The sequence below is a fragment of the Ambystoma mexicanum genome, chromosome 14 (genome assembly GCF_040938575.1).
Source record: "Ambystoma mexicanum isolate Mex_15411 chromosome 14, UKY_AmexF1_1, whole genome shotgun sequence".
NCBI classification, from domain to species: domain Eukaryota; kingdom Metazoa; phylum Chordata; class Amphibia; order Caudata; family Ambystomatidae; genus Ambystoma; species Ambystoma mexicanum.
In genome coordinates, this window is record NC_090940.1 from 198,298,092 (window position 1) to 198,319,936 (window position 21,845).

Consider the following 21,845-nt stretch of genomic DNA (forward strand, 5'->3'; position numbering starts at 1 on the left):
CTCCCGCACCCACCTTGAGAATTCTTTCCTCTTCATCATGGCAAAGTAGCTGAAACATAGCTCGGGTATGGCCAATTAGCACATCATTGCAGGAGAGCCTTCCCTTGCACTTTTTATGCATCCAACTCGTATTGCCAATGTGTGGCTGCTGCTTAGCAAGTCTGGTTTGTTTCCTACCGCGGCAGGATATCCCATGGTCTGGAGAAAGAGGAAAGTATATTTTTAATGTATTTTTTTTTTAACATTTATAGCAGCGCACCAAACCCTCAGGCATCAGGGCGGGCGCTAGTTACAGAAAGTGCAAATGACATTCGTCATAAAGCAGGACACACACAGGTGTGCCACATGCAGGTGTGCAGACATAAACATATGTAGCCGCACCTCGTGGTACAGGGGATACATCATGTATACATAGGAGCAAAAGGTCAGTCAGGGAATTCTTGTAACTTGCAGCTTCAATAAGCTACGTCTCATGGTATGGGGGTGGGGGCTACATTTGTTATGACAACATTGGGTATACAGAGCCAATCCGATATGTGCATGGTCTGGAGCAGCCACGCTTCAAGGTACAAGGGGCTTCATCAAGTATACAGGTCAAGCGGGTAAATGCAGAGTTGACACGGTGCACTGAGAGCGCTTAGAATCGTCAGCATCCAAGTACAGCGCTAGTGGGGTAAAAGTACAATGTAGGGTCATAAGGCAACAAATATGGCGTTCGGTAGAATGATAAATGGGGATAGAGGGAGTGGGCAGAATGTTAAAAATGCTGGAGCCAGAGGCTAAAGGTTTTTTTTGAGCAATTACCGTCAGGGATAGGTAGGAGATAGTGTTATGTTGCTGAGGGTACAGATGCAGTTGTACTAGCAGCCGAGGTGCATACTGGGATCCGAAAGCAAGGCTTACTTTTTTGTTGCGGCGCCTACCGTCTCCTGGCATTTCTGAGTCGTTAAGATAAGGAAACAGCTAGGCAGCAGTTGGAGAACAGACATAGGGCCAGCTGGGGGGAGTTGTGGTGCATGCTCGAAAGCGGCAACCTACAAAATAGATTTCAAGGTAGAGTGATGACAGTGGAGAAGAGAAGAGGCCCTCCAGGATCCTGGCAGGCCCGGACAGGCAAAGAGCCTTGTAGGGGGGCCTTCGAGGTGGGTGCCAGCAAGCCAGACTTGGAACTGAGGCAAGATTTGAGTCCTGGTCCAACCAATGAGAGGCAAAAGGCAGCATTAGAATTCACAGGCGGATGAACAGCGTTGTCGCAGGCCGGCAGCTGTTTTCTCGATGGTAAGATAGGAAATAGGACGTCAGTCTTCTCAGGAGCAAATGCTCCTGCAGGTAGAGCTAGCAATCCAGCATCAGCCTCCTCCTGCACTCTGTGAGCTGTAGGCGGGGCACAGGTGTTTCCATCACAGTGTGGAATAGAAGTGAGTGGTGGCCCAGACTTATGTAGAAGAATCATGTTGCTCTACTTGTACCTCATCCACCCTACAGACCTTTGCACTTCTAGGTTTAACACCCTTTCCTATATATGAAACCAATATCTGCCCTCGACCCCCACCCTCGGGGGTGGGGGTCGATCCATCCTTATTGATGAAGTGAGGTTTACTGAGTCAGAAAGTGTATAGGGATTGGAAAATGTGGCTGTCCATGTTGCCAGTCACCCCCTTTATTTTCATATCTGCTGTGTAAGGAATGTCGTGTATATTATACATACAGAATAGCTAATTAATATGTAGGAAGATTAACTAAGGACTACAGCACAAGAGTCCCCACAGGGAGTACGTTCTCAGTGTTTGATCAGATGGCAATTGCTTGTGTGATTTCTAATGAATAGAAGCACACACAACCTCTGGAAGAATGTGGGATTTGCAGCTCCCCCAAATGAAGAGGAAGATGTGGTATAAAATATATTGAACCATTGTTCCCTTGGGAAGGATGTTTGTCATAGTGTTTCAACGTCCTCACTCAGAGCAGCTATTGAAAGAGAAGGCGAGATTTATAGGCTTAAAAAACAAATAGCCAACAGGTTTCTTCTCTGGTTGGTCTTCCGTTGGTCTTGGGAGAATAGCTCGGGGGCAACGTGCCCGCCTTGAAAGCAAGACGACACAGAGCAACACAGGTTCGATCCCCAGGTCCGCGCTTAGAAACCTTTGGGTATTAAGCGTGTTATATATAACCTATCATATCATATCTGGTTGAAGGAAGTAGCATAATGTTACTTTTGGATACAAACCTCAGTCTGCATCCCTCTGCCTGGCAATCCATGGGGGATAAATCTTTAAGTCTGAGGTAGCTCTTCGGTAACGCAGCCAGGCTGATTTCTTTGCAGGCTAACTGCATAATTCCCAATCCACACCCTACTAACTGACCTGGCGGCCTCCGTCTTGGTTTTGGTTTTAGGTAACTCGCTGTGCCCCTTCCAAGATGTCTACTGCATGTCTCCCAGTAACAACCTCTCTTCCAGTCACTTCCAAAGCACCTTCTTCCTCACCTCTAGTACGATTCTCCTTGCGCCACTCTCTCCAAACATTCTCACTTATGCCACTTGCCTTTTATGCTTTTAACCCTGTCCCTGTGGTTGAACCTTGTGCTATGGGTTTAAGTTGCAGATGATTGTGATTGGCTAAGACCCCTCCAGGGCTGTTACTCATGTGTTCCGATCTCTAGCCTCACCGCTGCCTTCTCCATTATTTCTCCTGGGCATCGGTTAGCCATCTAGGATTTTCAGATTGGGCATTGGATCAGAGGTATGGTCTTGTGGCACCTGGGCCATGACTGTTCTCAAGGTTTTCCTGAAATTGCATGTTAAAATAGCGGCAAGCAGGGCTTCTGGGTGTACAAGTTCCGATACCCATGAATAAATGTATTCTGGTGCGCTGCTCTCATAATTCTCCTAGGAGAGCATCCACTTAGCTGGTGTTTTTCTCTGTGGGTCTTATTTGCTCACTGAACTGGTCTTCTTAGGCAGCCATGTTAAGAGAGCATAGCTCGTGACAAGTCCTTGATAAGGTCACAGGTGGGATAGACGCATTCTCCCCGTGCCGTCCATGGGTCCTGCAGCATGTAGCAGTTCGTGATGGTTACAGGCCTGCTTGGTCGTTCTATACCCAGATCCATCTAAAGCATGGCATGGCAGGGCAGTATGTCTTTAGTGATCATTCATGTTCGCCATTGAGGCTGCAGCAGCAGGAGAAGTCACCACCTCCTAGAATTGGTCCATGTCCTTATATCTAGGGCATCCAGAGCTAAGGACCCTCTGCCCCCTTCCCCACCCTTCACCCCACTCAAGCTGTTCCAATTGTTACTGGGAATAACTCCTTTTTCTATTGGTTAAAGCCCTGTCCCTTTGTGTTTGAGGTGGTAGGCTTTGAGATGCGGTTTCCTTGCCTAGGAGCCAGAACCCTGCAGACCTGTATGCATAAACGGGGAAGCAGACTGCTGTGGCACATATTTGGCAGCTGGATGTCCCCAAGCTTGTGAGTATGGGACACAATGCAAGGGAAGTTTTAGGAGTCTAGTATTGATGAGATTAACAAAGTATTAGTCAGTTTGTGATTTTGGTTCAGAATTTAATCAATCCAATAGTTTCTTTCCAAATATTCCACGTAAAACTTCAACATGATTCCTCTCACCCACATCCTAGCCGTCTTTCACTATCTGCCCTTTACGTGTTGTCCTCTACTGGTTTAACCTGCATTTTTCTCTCCATTTGCATTTTTATTCATATCAAGGAATGTGTGCTGCTGCTCTGATGTGAATGTTCCCTTTCAACTGCGATTTAAAGCTGAATGTACTGCAGTTAAGCGTGTTATCCAAATTGCAAACATAATTTGTTGTAAATCAGTTTGGGCAAATTACACCTGCAACCCACATAACCTAATCCCAAAGTGTTCAAGTAGTGCACTTGGCTATGCTGTATGGGGTAAAGCTGACTGACCTCTTTGTCTTAACATCAACCTACATCTGACGTTGATTATTAAGGGAATCGGAAGTAAAAATGTCACGCTGGCTAGGCAGTTTGCTATACGTGTTTTTTTTCCAAAGTAGTTCCATACAAAACCAACAGATGTCTCCATCCAGTGTCCCCTTTCATTACGCATATCTCTCTTCCTGGACCACTAACAATAGCAAAGCTGCCCCCAGCCAACACCTTCTTGCAATACAAAACAGTAGGTAAAATTATCTTTCCAAGGACTTACCTTGCTTTTCCATGAAAACACAAAATACATAATGTGGGATTGAACTAGTGTAGCTGTGCAGTGTTTTTTGTATTGAGGTTAATGTGTTTTTTTATTCAGCATAGTTCTTTACAAATGCTTTCAATATATCAAATAACGGCAAGTTCCAATCATTAAAAAGATCCTGGCATCGTATATTCATTAAATTATACATTCTTCCACAGGGTAGCCGAGACAACATGAGTGTCATTCTGATTTGTTTTCCGAGTGCACCAAAAGTATTGCCTGATGCAGTGAAGCGAGAGACCGAATTGGACAAATACCTGGAAAGCCGAGTAGAAGGTGGATCATTTATAACAAAATAGCTACTCACTTAATAGAACTTGTTTTATTTTCTACTTTTTTTTTTTTTTACTTTTAAGCTTGTATAACATGTGAGAATTATGCCTTGCATATGCTACCAAACTCAAAACTGCAGCAATTGTAAGAATACTTTAGTATGTGTTGAATTTAGAAATGATAAAATAAACATGAAACAAAAAGCAGCCAACAAGCTTATTCATTTGCCTGTATTTATACTTTTTTTTGTTTTGTTTTTTAGAACCCTGATTAGTTATGCTGTCCATATGTTGTTGTCCTTGGTAACAAGCCAGCAAAGTTTAGTGTAATGAATTTTAAGATCAATCGGAGTTGAGCAGATTTCAAACTTTTGTTTATTCTTTGAAGAATGTCAAAAACCAAGAACACTTGGTACCATTAATAAGTAAAGTACACATATACAGCCATGCACATGTTCTTAACATATACATTTTCCCCTAACATAATAGACACATGTAAAGCTATTAAACTACCACCTGAAAGGGAAAAAAAACATTGATTTCCTACCCAAATTTCCTCACACAATTTTGTATTTTGCTTGGTAAGTAGCGATTCACGTTGCGTCCAACTTGGAGACCTCCTTCATAAAATAGTCTGCAATACTTTTAACTCACTGGCTTAAATTCATATCATTTTATTGTGAAGCTTCTCTTCCAACATGGTTTGAAAAGACTTCACCTTGAACAAAGAGGTTGGTGCCTTGTATTTTTATTGTTGGATTTGTATGAAAGGTTCAACGGCAAGCATACACAACTTCCATCAGGATAATATTGAGTGACATCAAAAGAAAAGTGATCCAATAAATAATGTTTACTTGGTGGCATTGCAGAGTTCCTATTTGAAGATCTGACTTGTCATCCTTATATTTTTTTAAAACTTTATTCATGTAACTCAGTACAACAACACATTGCTTGCAATACATGTATTTGTTGGAGTACCTTTCACCATTTCGTTTTCAAGACCTGACTTAAAGACCCTCCTTAGAATTGTCCATCTTTGCTGCATTGAGTTTCTTTTATATTATTAATAATAAAAGCGGTAAATCCAACACATTGCTTGCAATAAATGTATTTGTTGGAGTACCTTTCACCATTTCGTTTTCAAGACCTGACTTAAAGACCCTCCTTAGAATTGTCCATCTTTGCTGCATTGAGTTTCTTTTATATTAATAATAAACAAAAGCGGTAAGTCCAACAAACTTATCACCAATTATCAAACCGAGAGGAAGAAGAAAAACGCCCCCCCACCTCACCTTAACATAACCAAACAAATATGGCTCAGAACCTCTCTTCTGTCTGGCAAACCTATGTTCCTTTGTCAGCTTTGTATGTAGCATTACCATCACCGGCTCATATTACACTCATGTTTTATGTTTTTAAGCAGTTGCAGTTTACGAAAATACTTTTCTTTATCCCTGACATATTCATGAAAGGGGAGCCAAGTCTTCAAGAATTTCTGGTATGTCCCGACTTTTAGAGCACACACCTTCTCCATTTCTAGTATGCCCCAGGTTTTTACCCACCAACATGCTACTATAGGTCCTTCAATTGCTTTCCAGTTCTGGGTCATGGTCATACGGGCCGCTGTCAATAGGTGTGTGATGAGTGCTGCAGTAGTCCCACTTGCTGCGTAGATCCCTTCCACCTCTGCCCCCAAGAGTATTACTACTGGCGATTAAGGTAATTGTGCCCCAGTAGTCTTTTTGATATGAGCTAGAATTTCCTTCCAATATATTTTGGCTTTAGGGCATGTCCATCACATGTGACCCAAGGTTCCTCTTTTCCCGCATTTCCTCCAACATAGAGAGTTATCTGTATTCATCGCATGTTGCCTCCAAGGGGGTCGGGTACCATCTGTGACAGATATTGTACGCAAACTCTTTTATAGTAGTGTCATTCCTATGTTATTTTCACATTTGGATTTGGGTATTTTTATTTAAATGATTTTCTAAAAGAAAAAGGTTTTGTGAAGCTGTGTTGTTTGTCATAAAAAGAGGGTGTCCTCAAGGTGAAACAATATTGGCTTTATTGGGTTTCCCTTGGGGGCAGATTTTACTTAAAAAAGACCCACTGTTCCCTAGTTGACGTTATGGCATTTTACCACTACAACCGTGGTGCTAGGGGGTGGGTATGGTTAGTACATGGTCTTTGTGCACCCCTTGTTTTTCCCACCAATACACACATTTTTGCTTCTTGACAAATTATAACAAATCAAATAGGCCTAATCAACTTCTCCCACACTACCATTCTCTTTACCCTCTTTCCATCTAGCACAGGATAACCATTTATCTCCTTATCCTTCTTTACCTCCTCTTCCACGTTTCCTGCTTGGACGTTATCACAGTTGCTTCTCCGTTTAGTCTCGCCAGTGAGTTTGACATTATTCAGTATCTGTTTCTGTCCATCATACACCAGTCTGCAGCCTTTCATGGAACAGTCTTTCTTCTACTTGTCAAGCGCCAGCATTTGTATGTTGGTAGTCGTAACCATGCCCCTACTCTTATTGCATCTGTTTTTTTTTCTTTTCCTTAACATTACTTTGTATTCCTACACTACACATTTTGGAGTTTTGCAGGTGCTTGAGCCTACTAGGCCTTCCAAAATGCTAGCTACTTTATTTCCCCCAAAGAACTTGCACATCTAGTAAGATTTTGCCCGTTGGCAATTGGAAGAACCTAGAAAATGGTGTGGATTCAAGTGATGGATCCAGAGTTATAGCATGTATATAGAAATCATAAATGGTTAAGCTTGGATCAATATTAGACTAAATAAACCCGCTATGGTGGTATAAAGTGTGAACACTCTAGAAGCATCCCTCCGCTCTAGAAATCTCTGTACCTACTGTAATGATGGGGACAGCTTACCTACTGCATGTGTTTTACAATATGCCATGTACTGCTAATTATGTCAGCTGAATACATGAGTTCTAAAGTCCATCCACTCCAATTTATAGAATATTCCTTCCTATTTAGTACAACCCAGCCTTTCTCAGTCTGTTTTCTCAGAATTAGTCATGTTGTATATATGTTCAGATAAATGTTGAATGTTGTCGTGTGTAGGTCACAGAAACCAGTTTGTTTCATTGACTGCCCCACCCTAAAATAATTGCTCTATTGATAAACCCTCAACTCATCCTCTGCATCATAATTGACTTGGCAAGTGGTCTGTCTTCTATACTGATGTCTTCTGTATAATGTATTTGGCATGCATAGTAACAATTATTGAGTTATGCGATCTCATATGGTACTTTAGTTGTAGTGAGGGCGGCAAAATGGTTCTTTCCCGCCCAGGTTACTTTAGTTAATATGCTCTCCAGGGCCTTTATTTTGCAGAAATTCATAATTTGTTTTTTAGTGATTGAATTTCAGAAATAAGCAGTTTCTGGACACTTGGAGGTGTTGACTGGGCTAATTCAATATAATGAAAGTAAGACTTTTTTCGAAAATAATTTCTCTGCTGTTTTCACTATCTTGGGCTATGGCGAACACCTGGTTTTAACCTGGGTGATATCAGATTCTGGTGGATAAACAACATGCGTGGAAGAGGTGGCTGCTAAGTCAGGGTGAAGCATGCAAAGGTTTGAACAAAGACAAGAAGGGCCAGAAAGGCTTTTTGTGATGGACACCATTGATGCCAGTAAGTATCTGCTAGACCCCATTGAGGTGGTAGAGCAACTACTATAGGATGTGGCAAAAACCCAGCCTGAGGCTAAGTACTACAAGACTGAGTCAGTGTTGATGCCTAAATAGAAATGATACCCATTCAGAACATTAAATCAATACCAATTATCTTTAAAAACCTCCCTCAGCAAAAAAAATAAAGACAGCCTTTGCTTCACCCGAATGAGTCGTCGAGCAGAGAAAAATGGGACCAAGCACAGGTCACCTTTGCAATTAAACTCAAAACTTTGGGACCAAATCCAAAATCGGTGGCTTCAGCACAAAAACTCTCTTCGAGGGGATTGTGTCCTCCGAAGTATTCCACATCTATGACAGGTAATGTCCTCAGCTGTGCTGCTTTGGAAAATTTTCAGCAGAGGGCGTCCTGCGTCGATCCGTTGTCCCTCGAGGGTCGACGTCACCGGATGTTATATATAGGATGCACGGTGCCCGTAGCCTCAGTTATGTTTTTTCCCGCAAACGTGTTTGCTTCGGAATCTCGGTGCGCACGATTCTTCTCTTCGAAAGCGATGTCTTAGTCTTATTCTAGTACCCCGAAGTCGGGCTTTAAAAAATGTCGGGACTGTGGTTCGAAGATGTCTATCACGGACCCGCACGAAATATGTCTCTGGTGCCTCGGCGAAAGCCACGCCACCGGCGACTGCGAGGATTACCAGTCCCTGATGTCTAAGGCCCTTGCGGCAACGTAAGAAGAAATTGAAGGTAGGTAGGGTGTCTAAGCACCATAAATGGAAGTCAGCTGGGCTTTCGACCGATGACTCGAGGGGCGCCTCTCTGTGTCTGTGAAAATCCAGGGGGGTCTCGGTCTAGGAGTGGTTCCCGCCATTCCTTTGCCTCGTCGAGGCATTCTAGGAAGCACCGTCACTGGTCGCCTTCGCCGTCCTCGTCGGAGGACTCCGCCAGACGGTTGACTTGTCCCACCAAGTCTTCGTCGCCCTCCGAATGGGATTCATTCCGCCAGCAGATGTTAGCGATTTTCGAGTCGCAAGGCACAGTTCCGTCCGCACCTTCGAAAGAAGCCGGCAAGGAACGGGCTTGGTCCACCACTCGCACGCCTTCGGGCTCGGGCGGTCGGCGTGATCATCGGGAGCCCTCAAGGTCCCGCTCGGACAAGGGAGATCGCCATTGCCGTGCCAGATACAGGTCCCGGCCCTCGATGCCATCGAGACAGTCAGAACCTGTGAAGCCTTCGAAGAAGGCGTCAACGCCATGAGCGACGTGTCTGTCGAGGGGCTCTCGCAAGCGCCCTCGAAGAATTTGTCGATGCCGTCGGTGCCTCGGTCGATTCCCTCTGAGCCCTCGACGCTGTTTGTGGAGGATTTGCCAGAGGTGCCCCTGAGGGCTTTGCAACCTCCGAACAAGGCTCTCAGTAAGTCTGTGAGGCCTGTTTTTGAAACCTATTCTGTTCCTCCTCCTATATTGGAGTTTTTCCAACCTTTACAAGATATTTCAGAGGTTGAGGAACTGTCTGATGAGGAGATGGTTGTGCCTCCTGATGTCCCTGATGATCTATTGTCTTGGCATAGTCAGATGGAGGAACTCTGTCAGTCATTGCATGATGCTAGTGACCTTGACACCTCTCCGGAGGTGGAGTTTGGCCGACCTGAGCCTGGGGCGCATGTGGATTCCCCCTATCGGCATCTCCTGTCAAGGGTGACAGAATATTTGGGGTGGTCTGCTCCACCTGTTGATTTTGCTCAGAATGATTTGATGGACATCCTGGATCCAGGTCCACCCACTGACCTGTTAGTTTCACATGGCTTTGCAAAGGTGGGTGGCGGCGGCTTGGACTGCTCGGACTGCTCCAGAGAGTCCACCAGAATTTAATAAGTCGCTTCCGGAAAAATACCGCCCATCCAGTGGTGACCCCTGCTACTTATCCACGCACCCTACTCCGGAGAATTTGGTGGTGCAGACAGCTACGGCCTCCTCAAAGCAGGCTGCGTACCCTACCATCCCTCCTGATAGGGACGAAATGCGCTTTGATGGTTGGGCGAGGAAGGTATTTTCTCGCCAACTCTACTTGTGCCTTAGCAAGATTCTCACACACTCTGTGGAACTGTGCGTCTTTGGCGGCTGAGCATATTCCTGAAGGGGAGGAACGGGATGGTTTTCTAGCTCTTGTGCAAGACGGAAAAGATGCCCTGTGCGATTCCGTTCAGTTGGGTTTGGACACGGCAGACTGTGTCAGCTGGTCCATGGCTGCGAGCAACGTGATACGCAGGTTTGCGTGGTTGCGGAAGTCGGGGTTTGCTTCTGACGTGCAATCCCGTCTTCTGAACATGCCCTTTGATGGTGGTCATCTGTTTGGCAGCAGGGCCGACGAGACTCTTAAGATGTTGCAGACCTCCAAAGCTGCAGCAAAGTTTTTGAGTGCTGCAGTATGTCAAACTCCGCCTTTTAGTCCTAGGGGTCAGCAATGGAGGGGAGGATCCGTTCGGTACTACTCTTCCTTTGGTAGATCGAGAGGAGCTGCCAGTCAAAGGGGCCACCGTAGGAGTACCCGGGGTGGAAAGCAAGGTACTCGGCGTGCCAAAGCCGCTCGGGCAGTTGCCTCTTTGCTCTCGGGCACTGCCGCAGCCTCGTCCGCATAGTCATGAGGCCATGTCCCATGGTTCGCAGCATCTTGGAGAATGGCAGGCCATTACTTCAGATGTGTGGGTTCGGGAGATCATAGCCCACGGCTACTGTCTTCCCCTCCGGCAGAGGCCTCACGACAATCCACGAGGGAAGCTCTTTGAAGCGTCCAGATCCGCTCCTTGCGCAGGAAATCCTATCCCTGCTGGAGAAAGGCACTGTAGAACTGGTGCCTGTAGCGGAGAGGAACACAGGATGGTATTCCCCTTATTTTTTGATCCCGAAAAAAGACGGGGGATTGAGACCCATCATGGACTTGCGTTGGTTGAACAAGCTCCTCAGGAAGGACAAGTTCAAGATGGTAACTCTCATGTCCAGCAGTACAAATGAGGTCAAATCAAAACAAAAACAATCCCAACAGCATGGTCCGTTACATAAACCTACTGTTTTCAATGTCTGAGGACCCCAAGACAATATTTTATAGTATAGAAGAAAACAGTTCAAATTCACATTTTAATGGGAAGGAAAGGTGTAACACACAAAAACTATATCATTATATTTCTATTATAGAAAAAAGACATAATTCTCATTAAAACTGTCTTGAATAATACACAGATTAAGGAACAACCCTAAAACCAGGTTATCAAAAAACAGGACGATTACATACACAACATCAATGTAAAAATAAAAACAACCATACCACATTAACTAAAAAAACATTTACCATACAAATATCAGTGAAAAATTCATTTGTTGCAATCTATATATAACCCAACATGTTTCCGTCTGTTGACTCTTCGATGTCTGACATTCATCAGGGGTAGCTCTTCTTAAAATTCTACAGTGATCGTCCCCTCCAGTCCTGGTGGGCATGGATCTGAACTTGATCCTTAATGCAATCTAGAAAAACATACAACCATATTAAAAAATTGTGTGTGCACCAATATTTCCCAAGATTTACCTACTTTTAATGTCATATGTCAACATTACACAAACACGGAAGCCTGAATTAATAAAGCCACCCGTACCTAGTCCCCATTCGGGAACCCTTGGCACCAAAAATCTGCTGTAAACATATATACCTGGTTTTAGGGTTGTTCCTTAATCTGTGTATTATTCAACACAGTTTTAATGAGAATTATGTCTTTTTTCTATAATAAAAATATTTTTCTTAATGATATAGCTTTTGTGTGTTACACCTTTCCTTCCCATTAAAGTGTGAATTTGAACTCTCTCGTCCTCCAGGCCCTTCAACTTCAGGATTGGTTGGTGTCTCTGGACTTCAAGGATGCTTATTTTCATGTGCCGATTCGCCAAAGCACAGGAAGTACCTCAGGTTCGCTGTTGGCGACTCACATTTTCAGTTTCGGAATGACCTCTGCCCCGAGGGTCTTCACCAAGCTGATGGTGGTGGTGGCAACGTATCTCAGGAAAGGGGGGGATTTATGTCTACCCCTACTTGGAAGATTGGTTGATCAGGGCGCGCTCTCTCGAGCTAGCCCTGGATCATCTGTTTCTCACCTGCCACTCCTTTCACAAGCTGGGTTTCTCCCTCAATTTCAAGAAGTCCCATTTGACACCTTCCCAGCCGCTCCAGTACATCGGAGCAGTGCTCGTCACATCCCTGGGGCAGTGTTCGCCTCCCCATGTGAGGGCTCATCACATTCTGCAGATGGTGGACAAGTTTCAACGTGCCCAGAGTCTCCCGGCATTCGAATTATTGAGGTTGCTCGGCCTCATGGCAGCCTGCATTTTCCTGGTGCCAGAGGCCAGGCTGCGGATGAGATCTCTACAGTGGGCTCTCAAGATGCAGTGGTCGCAGTTCTCCGGCATGGTGTTGGATCCCGTTCAGATTCCGACTTCGGTCCCCCAGGATCTTCTATGGTGGGACGAAGAAGGCAATCTGATGAAGGGAGCACCATTTTGGCAGCCATGGCGGAGGTGACGATCGTGACGGACGCTTCCCTCACAGGTTGGGGATCTCATGCCAACGAGTTGCCAGCCAGCCGATGTTGGTCTCCGGAGCCCTGAAGGCCATTCTGCCGTCTTTGCGGGGGAAGAATGTCCTGATTATGACGGACAATACAGTGGCCATGCACTATCTCAACAAAAAAGGGGGGGTGGGCAGGGTAACTCCTGTTGTGCAGGGAGGCGATGCAGCTCTGGTGCTGGGCCATCTAGCAGGAAATGTTGATCTCGGCAGTTCATCTGGCCGGAGACGAAATCGCGGCGGCGGACGCTCTGAGCAGACAGAGCACGGTCTCTCACGAGTGGGAGCTGGCTCAGGAAGTTCTTTTGGAGATCTTCGCCCTTTGGGGAACCCCACAAGTGGATCTCTTCGCCACCAGTGTCAACCGGAAGTGCGAGAGATTCTGCTTGCAGGAATTTACTCCAAGAGGAGCCTTGGGGGACGCGTTCGTAGTGGAGTGGTCCTTCCCACTGCTGTACGTGTTTCCTCCAGTCCCCATCATTTCGCAAGTGTTGCGGAGGTTCGGTTCCCAAATGATCCTCATTGCTCTGGCATGGGCCAGGAGAGCGTGACACCCGGACCTTCTAGACATGTCGATCTGCCCTCCACGCAGTCTTCCCTACCGAGACGATCTGCTCTCACAGGAGGGGGGTTGCGTTCTCCATCCAGAGGTCAAGTCTCTCGGCCGTCATGCTTGGTATCTGAAAGGTTGAGGTATAAGGATTGGGACCTCCCCGAAGAAGTGATGGAGGTGCTGCTTTTGGCCAGTAGGCCCGCAACGAAATCCCTGTACCGTTGCCATTGGAGAAAGTTCTGTGACTGGTGCAGGGTACAGAATGTGGATCCTTTCCAATGTTCCATTCCTTTGGTTTTGTCTTTTTTGCTTTCTTTAGCCCACAAGGGCCTGCAAGTGGGTACCATTAAGGGTTACCTGGCGACGCTGTCCATATTTAAGCGCTCGTCTGAGGAATGTTCATGTTTTAAGATCCCTTTGATTCTCAGTTTCTAAAAGGGCTAACTAATGTGTTTTCACCGTCGCCTTTCCAGGTGCCGGGATGGGATTTGAATTTGGTTTTAAAGTTCCTAATGGGAGCTCCGTTTGAGCCCTTACATTCTTGTCTGTTGCAACTGTTATCCTTTAAAACTGTGTTTTTAGTTGCGGTTACTTCTGCATGCAGTGAGTGAGTTGCAGGCACTTTCCGCCAAGCCACCCTTTACTGTGTTCCATAAGGACATGGTTGTCCTGCGGGTCTGGCCTTCTTTTCTTCCAAAGGTTGTGTCGGAATTCCATTTGAGCCAGAAGGTGATTCTTCTGGCGTTTTATCCTCCTCCACATCCTGGTAAGGAAGAGGAGAGGCTCCGTAGGTTGGATCCTAGAAGAGCTTGGAGTTTTTATCTCTCATGGATGTCCCGGGTCAGAGTGGACAATTGGCTCTTTGTTGGTTATGCTGGAAGGCGCTTGGGTCAGGCTTTTTCCAAACAGACTTTGTCTAGATGGATCATTTTGACGTTCTCGGAGTGTTGCCGTTTGGTGGCAAAGGACCCTCCAGTAGGCTTACAGGCTCACTCTACTAGGGGTGTGGCTGCCGCCACTGCTCCACAGAGGGGCGTTCCTATTCGCGATATTTGCGAAGCAGCCACATGGGCCTCTGTCCATACTTTTGTGAGACACTATACCTTGGACTCTATCCATGGGCTGAATTTGGCCTTTGGTAAGGCAGTCCTTTATTCAGCCATTTAATTGGGCATTCTAAAATTGTAAATTCTTTTGCCACCTCCATAAGTTGGTACTGCTTTGGGAGTCTGTCATAGATGTGGAATACGTCGGAGGACACAATCCCCTTGAAGAACAAGTTACTTACCATATCTGGTAACGTTCTTTCAATGGGATGTTCCTCCGATGTATTCCACATCGCCCTCCCAGCCTGCCCCTCTACTGAATTTCCTATGCGATTGCAGCTTACGTTTCCGCAAGGCTTTCTGCACTCATACTGGCAGGAGATTGGTGCCACATGTTCTGGGAAAAAACTATAACGGAGGCTACGGGCGCTGTGCGTCCTATATATAACATCCGGTGACGTCGACCCTCGACGGAGGACCTCAAGGGACAACGGATCGACACAGGACGCCCCCTGTCGAAAATATTCAGAAGCATTACAGCTGTAGACATTACCTGTCATAGATGTGGAATACGTCGGAGGAACATCCCATCGAAAGAACGTTACCAGATATGGTAAGTAACTTGTTCTTCCGGGCCAGTGGTCCCCAGAACTATGGCTTTGTAATTTCAGATAAATTTACAGAGCATGGTGGTCAAATCCTTGACACTTCACTGACCAAGAAAGGCTGTGGCAACAAAATGACACTTTCTAAAGAGCAGGTGCCTAAACTGAACTCTGCACTGAAAGTGTTATTTTTTACACTCAAACACAAGATGTATGAGAAAGAAGCCAGACATGAAAGTGCTCATGGAAACACATGCTGGGGAAAGGGAGACGCAGGAATACACATTGATTTTCCAAGATGCTCTACAAATTTGTTGGTAAATAATGAAATCAAGTGCAAGGCCAATGTCAATTGCCCTATGCCAGACCCAATGGCTTTGTACCACACACCTTGGCTGAAACTTTCCCCTGTCCTGAAGAATAATTTCCAGTAGATGTGGAAACCTGCAGGACTAACGGCAAAGGTTATGGAGCATTTAAATACTAGAATGACATTTATCATCCTTTAAGGATGAAAAAATAAAGTACTAGCCTATTGTTCAAAGAGCCGCACATGACTAACATTGCGTTTAATAGACCTCTCTAGATTCACGAAAAAACTCCTCTACTAAAATGGTTTTCCAGTCTTATCGATCATTGCTTTCCTCGGCATCCACAAACCTTTCTCAAGACAATAGCCAAACTACAAAATGGCCCTCCACCCACAAACTATTGCACTCCTGATATATGGTTTTTTGTCCCTTTTACCTGCTTGTTTAGTTTTCTTCACTTGCAATTATGATTTTCATGACCAGTATTTGCTCGTCTTTCCAGTCTCACCCATCAAGCACTCCCTTTTTCAGTTATACTAACTCTGATCTGAATGTACCAATACCTGTGATTGATCCGCTCAGTGATTAACGCCTTTGTCTTGTCCGAAGCCCTCCTCACCCCTCCCTTGGGGCCACCATCAAATAAGTTTGTAGATAACTGTAGATGGTACTGTACAAATAAATAAATATCAAGGTTCAGAAAATGTGAAAACAAAACGTTTTTGATGCAAACACTGACCAACCATATGTGGCTTGAACACTACCAATAAGGCACACGTTAATAACCAGTTAAAGCAAGCCATACATAAGCTGGCCCAAGCATGAACGGAAATAAATCCTGTGCCGGACTCTGATTGTTACTTTAACACAGAAGATTTCAAGTACACATTCATACTCCTACGTCCCCTTTCCTCCATACTTGTGGGACATTCCGTCCTTCGGGACGGGACCAGACCACTTTTGTCAAAAAGCATAAAAAATGAAAAAATGTGTCGTCCTCTTTTTATGTGGGGTACCGCACACGGCCGTAACTCCGCCCTCCTCATCTCCGCTCCGGGCATCGGCATTCAGTCCTTTTCTCTGCGTGGTTGGGCCGGACGCACTTGTATAACCAGGAAAAAATGTTTTCTTATTCCCGTTGTACTTAGTTCCTGCTCCGGTTCTGTGGTTGCGTAATCCTCTGTGTATGCCGGAGCATCTGGGATTTGTGTCCTGTTCTTCATGCGAACCGCACTCCCTAGGGTGGATCCCCATTCTCTCTGCTTGGAATGTCTTGGCCCGGACCATCGTTGGGATTCATGTTTCTACTGCGACTCCCTCTCCGTCCGGGCACTCCAGTGTCATCTCCTTTGGTGGGAGGAAGTCTTTCAGCGTGTTCCTCCACCTCATTTTTAGCTTTTCATTGACAAAAAGAGACGGCCGGTAAATTCCTTACTTTTTAGGGCACCCTGGCCGGGGAACTCCTTTCTGGGGTCTTCCAGGTCCGGGAGGGGCTTGAGCAGCTCTGCTACCAGGGGTTCCCCTGAGGTGCCTCACAGGCCTAACAGGCATACCAGAGTTTTCTCCGAGGGTTCCCACGACAGACCTGCCAAAACCAGACCACGTTCCGAGGTTCACCTGTCGGGTGCTAAGTTTTAGCCCAGTTCATCTGTGACTTTGGATACCAGGGTACGCCCTGAGGACTCCTTTCCTGGAGCTTTCTGTATCGTACCACAGCTTGAGGCCCCTCTCGAGGGAGCTACACATACCGAGCGAAAGTCTGAGGTTCCTCTCTTTGAGGCTTACGTGTGTACTGACAGAACCGAGCGACCTGCTCTGAAGGTCTTGTCTGCGAGGTGGATTCCTCAGCATTCCCGTGCTCAGGGACGTGGTCATACCGGTTCTGTCGATGGGGCAAAGAGCATGGTCATTGACTGTAACTCCTCTGTTACCGGCTCTGCCGAGGTTCCTCCTTTGGACGCTAATTTTGGGGCCCCTCCAAGATGTCCAGTAAACATCAGAGACCCCCCCAGTACCGGCTCTGCTGAGGATCCTTGTGTCAAGGCTAAGGTGTTGCTTAAGTCCCCTGACCAGCCTGAGGAGACGATGGCCTCATCTACACTTGGGACGCAGTTCTCTTCAGGCATCGACAAAACGGCGGCCCAACCCTCATGGTCCATGTTGGCCATTTTTGATTCTTCCCATACACCTACGGTCTCGACGTCGGGTGCTAGGAACTTTCTTTTTGGGGCTGAGCAGCCATTTCCACATCATTTGGACAGTAAAAATCTGTTCTGCCCTTCTTACGACAGGCATGCTCGGATGCTGCTGCCGCATACAGTCTAGATTCCTCCTGCTTCTGCTCCGTTGGTCTATGTGGACCCGGTTGGTGGCGGGCCTTCCTGGCAATGGTCCTCATTGCGTTTGTGGGGGGTATGCCCCATATGAACGGCCTCTGCCCATCCCAGCGCCTAAACCTTCATCAGATGATGTGTTTTTTTTGGAAATTTCAGAGGCTCTTGCACTCTGACCCTACACTGCACCTCCTGCACCACATTCCACCCCAGTGGTTCCTACAGATCCTGTGGTGGCACCACCTCTTCCTCTTGGCCCGCCTCCAGCTCTTCCTCCCATACCTCTGCTGCCCCCCGTAGAGAAGACACCGGCAGAACGGGATAACACATTAAAACCTGTGACGGCCCAACCATCAGCTCCCGACTCGCTGGATGACCCTCAAGTAGATCAGGATAGTGATGAGCAGCCCCACTGTGTCAGAGCATTCCATGACTGGGTCCTAGATATGATGTCCCTCCTTGACATTCCAGTAGCTTAGGCCGCCGCTCCGCAGGAGGGGGTGCTTTTGGGAGCGTTCATCTTGTCACCACAAGAGCGCACCGGCCTGTTCCTCCAGACGGACGTCTTGGACGAGGTCCATAAGGTCTGAGGTAAGCCCCACACCGGGCTACATATCAATAAGAGGATTGATGCCTGTTACAGGCTCCACACCTCTGAGGAGATAGCCTTGGCTTCTTGTCCGCTCCCTTCCTCGACGGTGGTAGCTGCGGCCACGCTTCAATCCAAGCCGGCCTCTGCGACCTCAACGGCGGCGACTCATATTCTGTCCAACGAAAACAAGATTCTGGACTCCTTGGGCAAGAAAGTCTTTGCCAACTTAGCACTCCACCTTCGTTAAGCAAATACCAATCTCATCCTGGCTGCAGCTAATATGAGGTTGTGGAAGGAGTTGGCTGATTTCCAGGAGTTTATTCCTGTGGATAGGCTAGACTACTTCAAAGCCGGTTTGTCGGACGCCAGGGTGTTGGCACAAGATCTGCTGCAAGCTGCGGCACACCATGTAGATACCTCAGCTCGAGGCCTTATGGTGGAAATTGACAACTCCTGCCAGGCATGGCTCCATGCGAAGAAGTTTTCGAAGGAGGTGCAAGACCAAGTTCTGGACCTTCCCATCGACGGCAAGGAATTGTTTCATTCTTCTACGGATGAGGAACACAAAGACCAAGGTGAGCACCCAAACCGCCAAATCTTTGTCAGTCCTGGCGAATGTCCCAGCTAAAGCCCCTTATACACAGAGGTCATGGTCTCAGTCTCGATCCTTCTCTGGCTTCACAGGGTTTCAGAGCCGCCAGGCGCACAGAAATGAACCTCCGGTTGGTGGCACCCATCAAAAACAGGTAGTCTCCCCGCCGACAGATCTGCAAAATATTTTGTGTTGTCGCACGAGACTCTGGTGGGAGGACGAATCTCGTCTCATCTGCAGGCGTGGCAGACCATCACCGAAGACCGGTGGCTTTTGTCCATCGCTCGGGCAGGTTTTTTCGCTTGCCCCTACCCCACCCTTCAACCCTCCTTTTCAACAGATCGGAGCGCCCTCCCTCAGAGCCGAGGTTCAGAAGCTTCTAGACCTCAGGGTGGTGATACCTGTTCCTCTTGTGGAGCAAGGGGAGGGTTTCTACTCTTGTCTGGCCATGGTGCCCAAACAGGCTGGCCTGCCCACCATCCTCGACCTTTCCCAGTCAACCTTTCTCTTCCCCAAGAGAAATTCAAGATTATCACGACCTGTCAAATAAAGTCCTGTCTTCGGAAGGGCGACTGACTCAATGTAGTGGACCTTCAGGACGCGTATATGCATGTCCTGATATGGAAGCTGCATCGAAAATATCTGCGGTTCTCCCTGGGATGGGAGCATTTCCAGTTCTGTGTGCTCCTGTTTGGCCTCAGCTACGTGCTGCGTGTCTTTACGAAGATCATGTTGGTCATCGCAGCTTTCTTTCGGGTACAGGGTGTTCATGTATATCCGTATTTGGACGACTGGCTCCTGCGTAGCCCTTGTCCACTGACGACTTAAAGCAATCTCCAGTCTCTCCTCCAGCTCCTGTTCCATCTTGGGCGATCAGTGGACTGGCAGAAAACTTCCATGACAGTCTCCCAAGACCTGATTTTCCTGGGTTTCTGTTGGAACACGGTCGACTCCACTGTGTATTTGACGGCAGACAAGAATGCGGATCTATTCGCCACGTGTCCGCTCTTCATCCAGTCAGAGCACATGCCGGCTTGGTGGTTCCAGAGACTTCTGGACCTCATGGCTTTGTGCGTACTTGCGCTTCCTCTTGCGTGTCTCAAAATGAGGCGTAATCAGCTGGCTCTTCAGAGCTCTTGGTGTCGGGCTTTGGGCTCTGATTCCAAGATGATCCCAGTTCCATCCTGTATGTTGGCGTATCTTCTATGGTGGTCTTCGACCAGCAATCTGACAGTGGGCCTCCTTTCAAGAGCCCTACCCACAAGTGAAGATTACCACGGATTCCGCCCTTCTGGGGTGGGGTGTGACGCTGGATCATCTCCAGGTTTTTGATCTATGGCCACTGCAGGACAGGCAGTTTCATATACATTATTTGGAACTCCTGGCTGTTTTTCTGGCCCTGAAAGCTTGCCAACCGTCCATCACGAACAGGGTGGTCACTCAGTGTCGATGTTTTATATCAACAAGCAGGGTGGCACCAAATCACCACCTCTTGTGCACCTTGCCATTCAGATTTGGGAATGGGCCATCCAGCACGGCATTTGGCTACTTGCGGTACATATTCCGGGTCAATTCAATGTGACTGCAGACTCACTCAGCTGGCAAACAGCAGCCAGCTACGAGTGGGAACTGAGCACGGAGGTCTTCTCCACCATCTTTCGCCAGTGGGGCACTCCGGAAATTGACCTTTTTGCGAACTCTACAAACAAGAAACTTCCTCTTTATGCAATGCATCCAGGAACGGCCTTGAATTGCACTCTCCTGTTCATAGCTCCTTGGTGGCCAGCTAGATTCTGGTTCTTGGAACTTCAGCATATGTCGATTTGTCCTCCGATCAGACTGCCGCTGATTCCCAACCTGCTTCACCAGTGCGATCAGCAGATGTGTCAGCTCGCCCACAATCATTCAGCTTGGCGCCTGGTGTCTGAATTCAAATCCTTGGCACGGTTTAACTTGTCCGAGGACAATGTGCGCATTATCCAAGCGGCCAGGAAACCCTCTACGAGGTCTCAGTATAGGAGCAAGTGGCTCCGTTTTTGCCACTGGTGTTTAGCTAAGCAGCTGGACCCCAGACATGCTATGATTGACACTGTCCTTTCGTTCATATCTCATCAAGCAGCTTCAGGCATTCATGTCTTGTCTTGTAAGACTTGTCGGCTATTGCCGCCTACCTGTCCACTGACAACTGTTCCTTTTCTTTGACAAACCCAGTCATTAAAAGGCATTTCGCCGGTCTATTTACATCTCTTTCCACACGCAATCCTAATCTAAAATGGGATTTAAATGTGCTCCTCGACGCCTTATGCCATAAACCATTTGAACCCATGGCTATGACGGATCTAAAGTACTTTTCATGGAAGGTTGCATTTCGGATTGCAGTGACTTCGGCAAGGGGAATAAAAGCGAGTTTCAAGCTTTGTCTGTGGAACACCCATTCCTCACCTTCCATAAGGATAAGGTTGTGCATCCTTCTTTCCTTCCAAAAGTAGTGACTGATTTTCATTTGAATCGCCTGTCTTTTTTCCGAATCCAGCCTCAGATGCCGAGAGAGTATTATGCAATTTAGATGTCAGAAGAGCTCTGAAGTTGTATCTTGACAGAACTGAACTTGGGGGCGCCTCACAACTCTGTTACGTTCGGAGACCCGAAAGGGAAACACTCTTCAAAAGCTACTATCTCCCGATGGGTTGCTTCCTGTATCTCAGAGGCGTATACCATTCAGGGCCTGCAACCTCGGAAGGGCATTCATGCTCATCTTGTACGTGGCAAAGCGACTGCTATTGCCTTACAAAAATACGTTCCCTGGGAAACCATTGCCAACGCGGCTATGTGGGCTTCCCCATCAGCCTTTTGTAAGCATTACTGCTTTACCTGAGCTCCAGGGCTGATGCTCAATTCGGCCAGGCTGTTCATAAAAACCTTTTTCAGTAAACACACCATCATTCAATAGGTAATGTAAAATATACACACATAGGACGGAATATGCAAAATAAATGGAAAAAACCACAAATTAGCAT

At 46.9% G+C, this 21,845-nt stretch overlaps 1 protein-coding gene across 10 annotated transcripts in view; it reads left to right on the forward strand.

The window, feature by feature from the left end:
• The window catches only part of PPM1A (protein phosphatase, Mg2+/Mn2+ dependent 1A), an 896,181-nt gene that overhangs the window by 379,375 nt on the left and 494,961 nt on the right, over positions 1-21,845 (forward strand). For all 10 annotated transcript variants that reach the window (XM_069638914.1, XM_069638916.1, XM_069638909.1 and 7 more), the window contains one exon: positions 4,397-4,514. In XM_069638914.1, the coding sequence (XP_069495015.1) occupies positions 4,397-4,514 (118 nt within the window). The remainder of the gene's footprint in view (positions 1-4,396; positions 4,515-21,845) is intronic.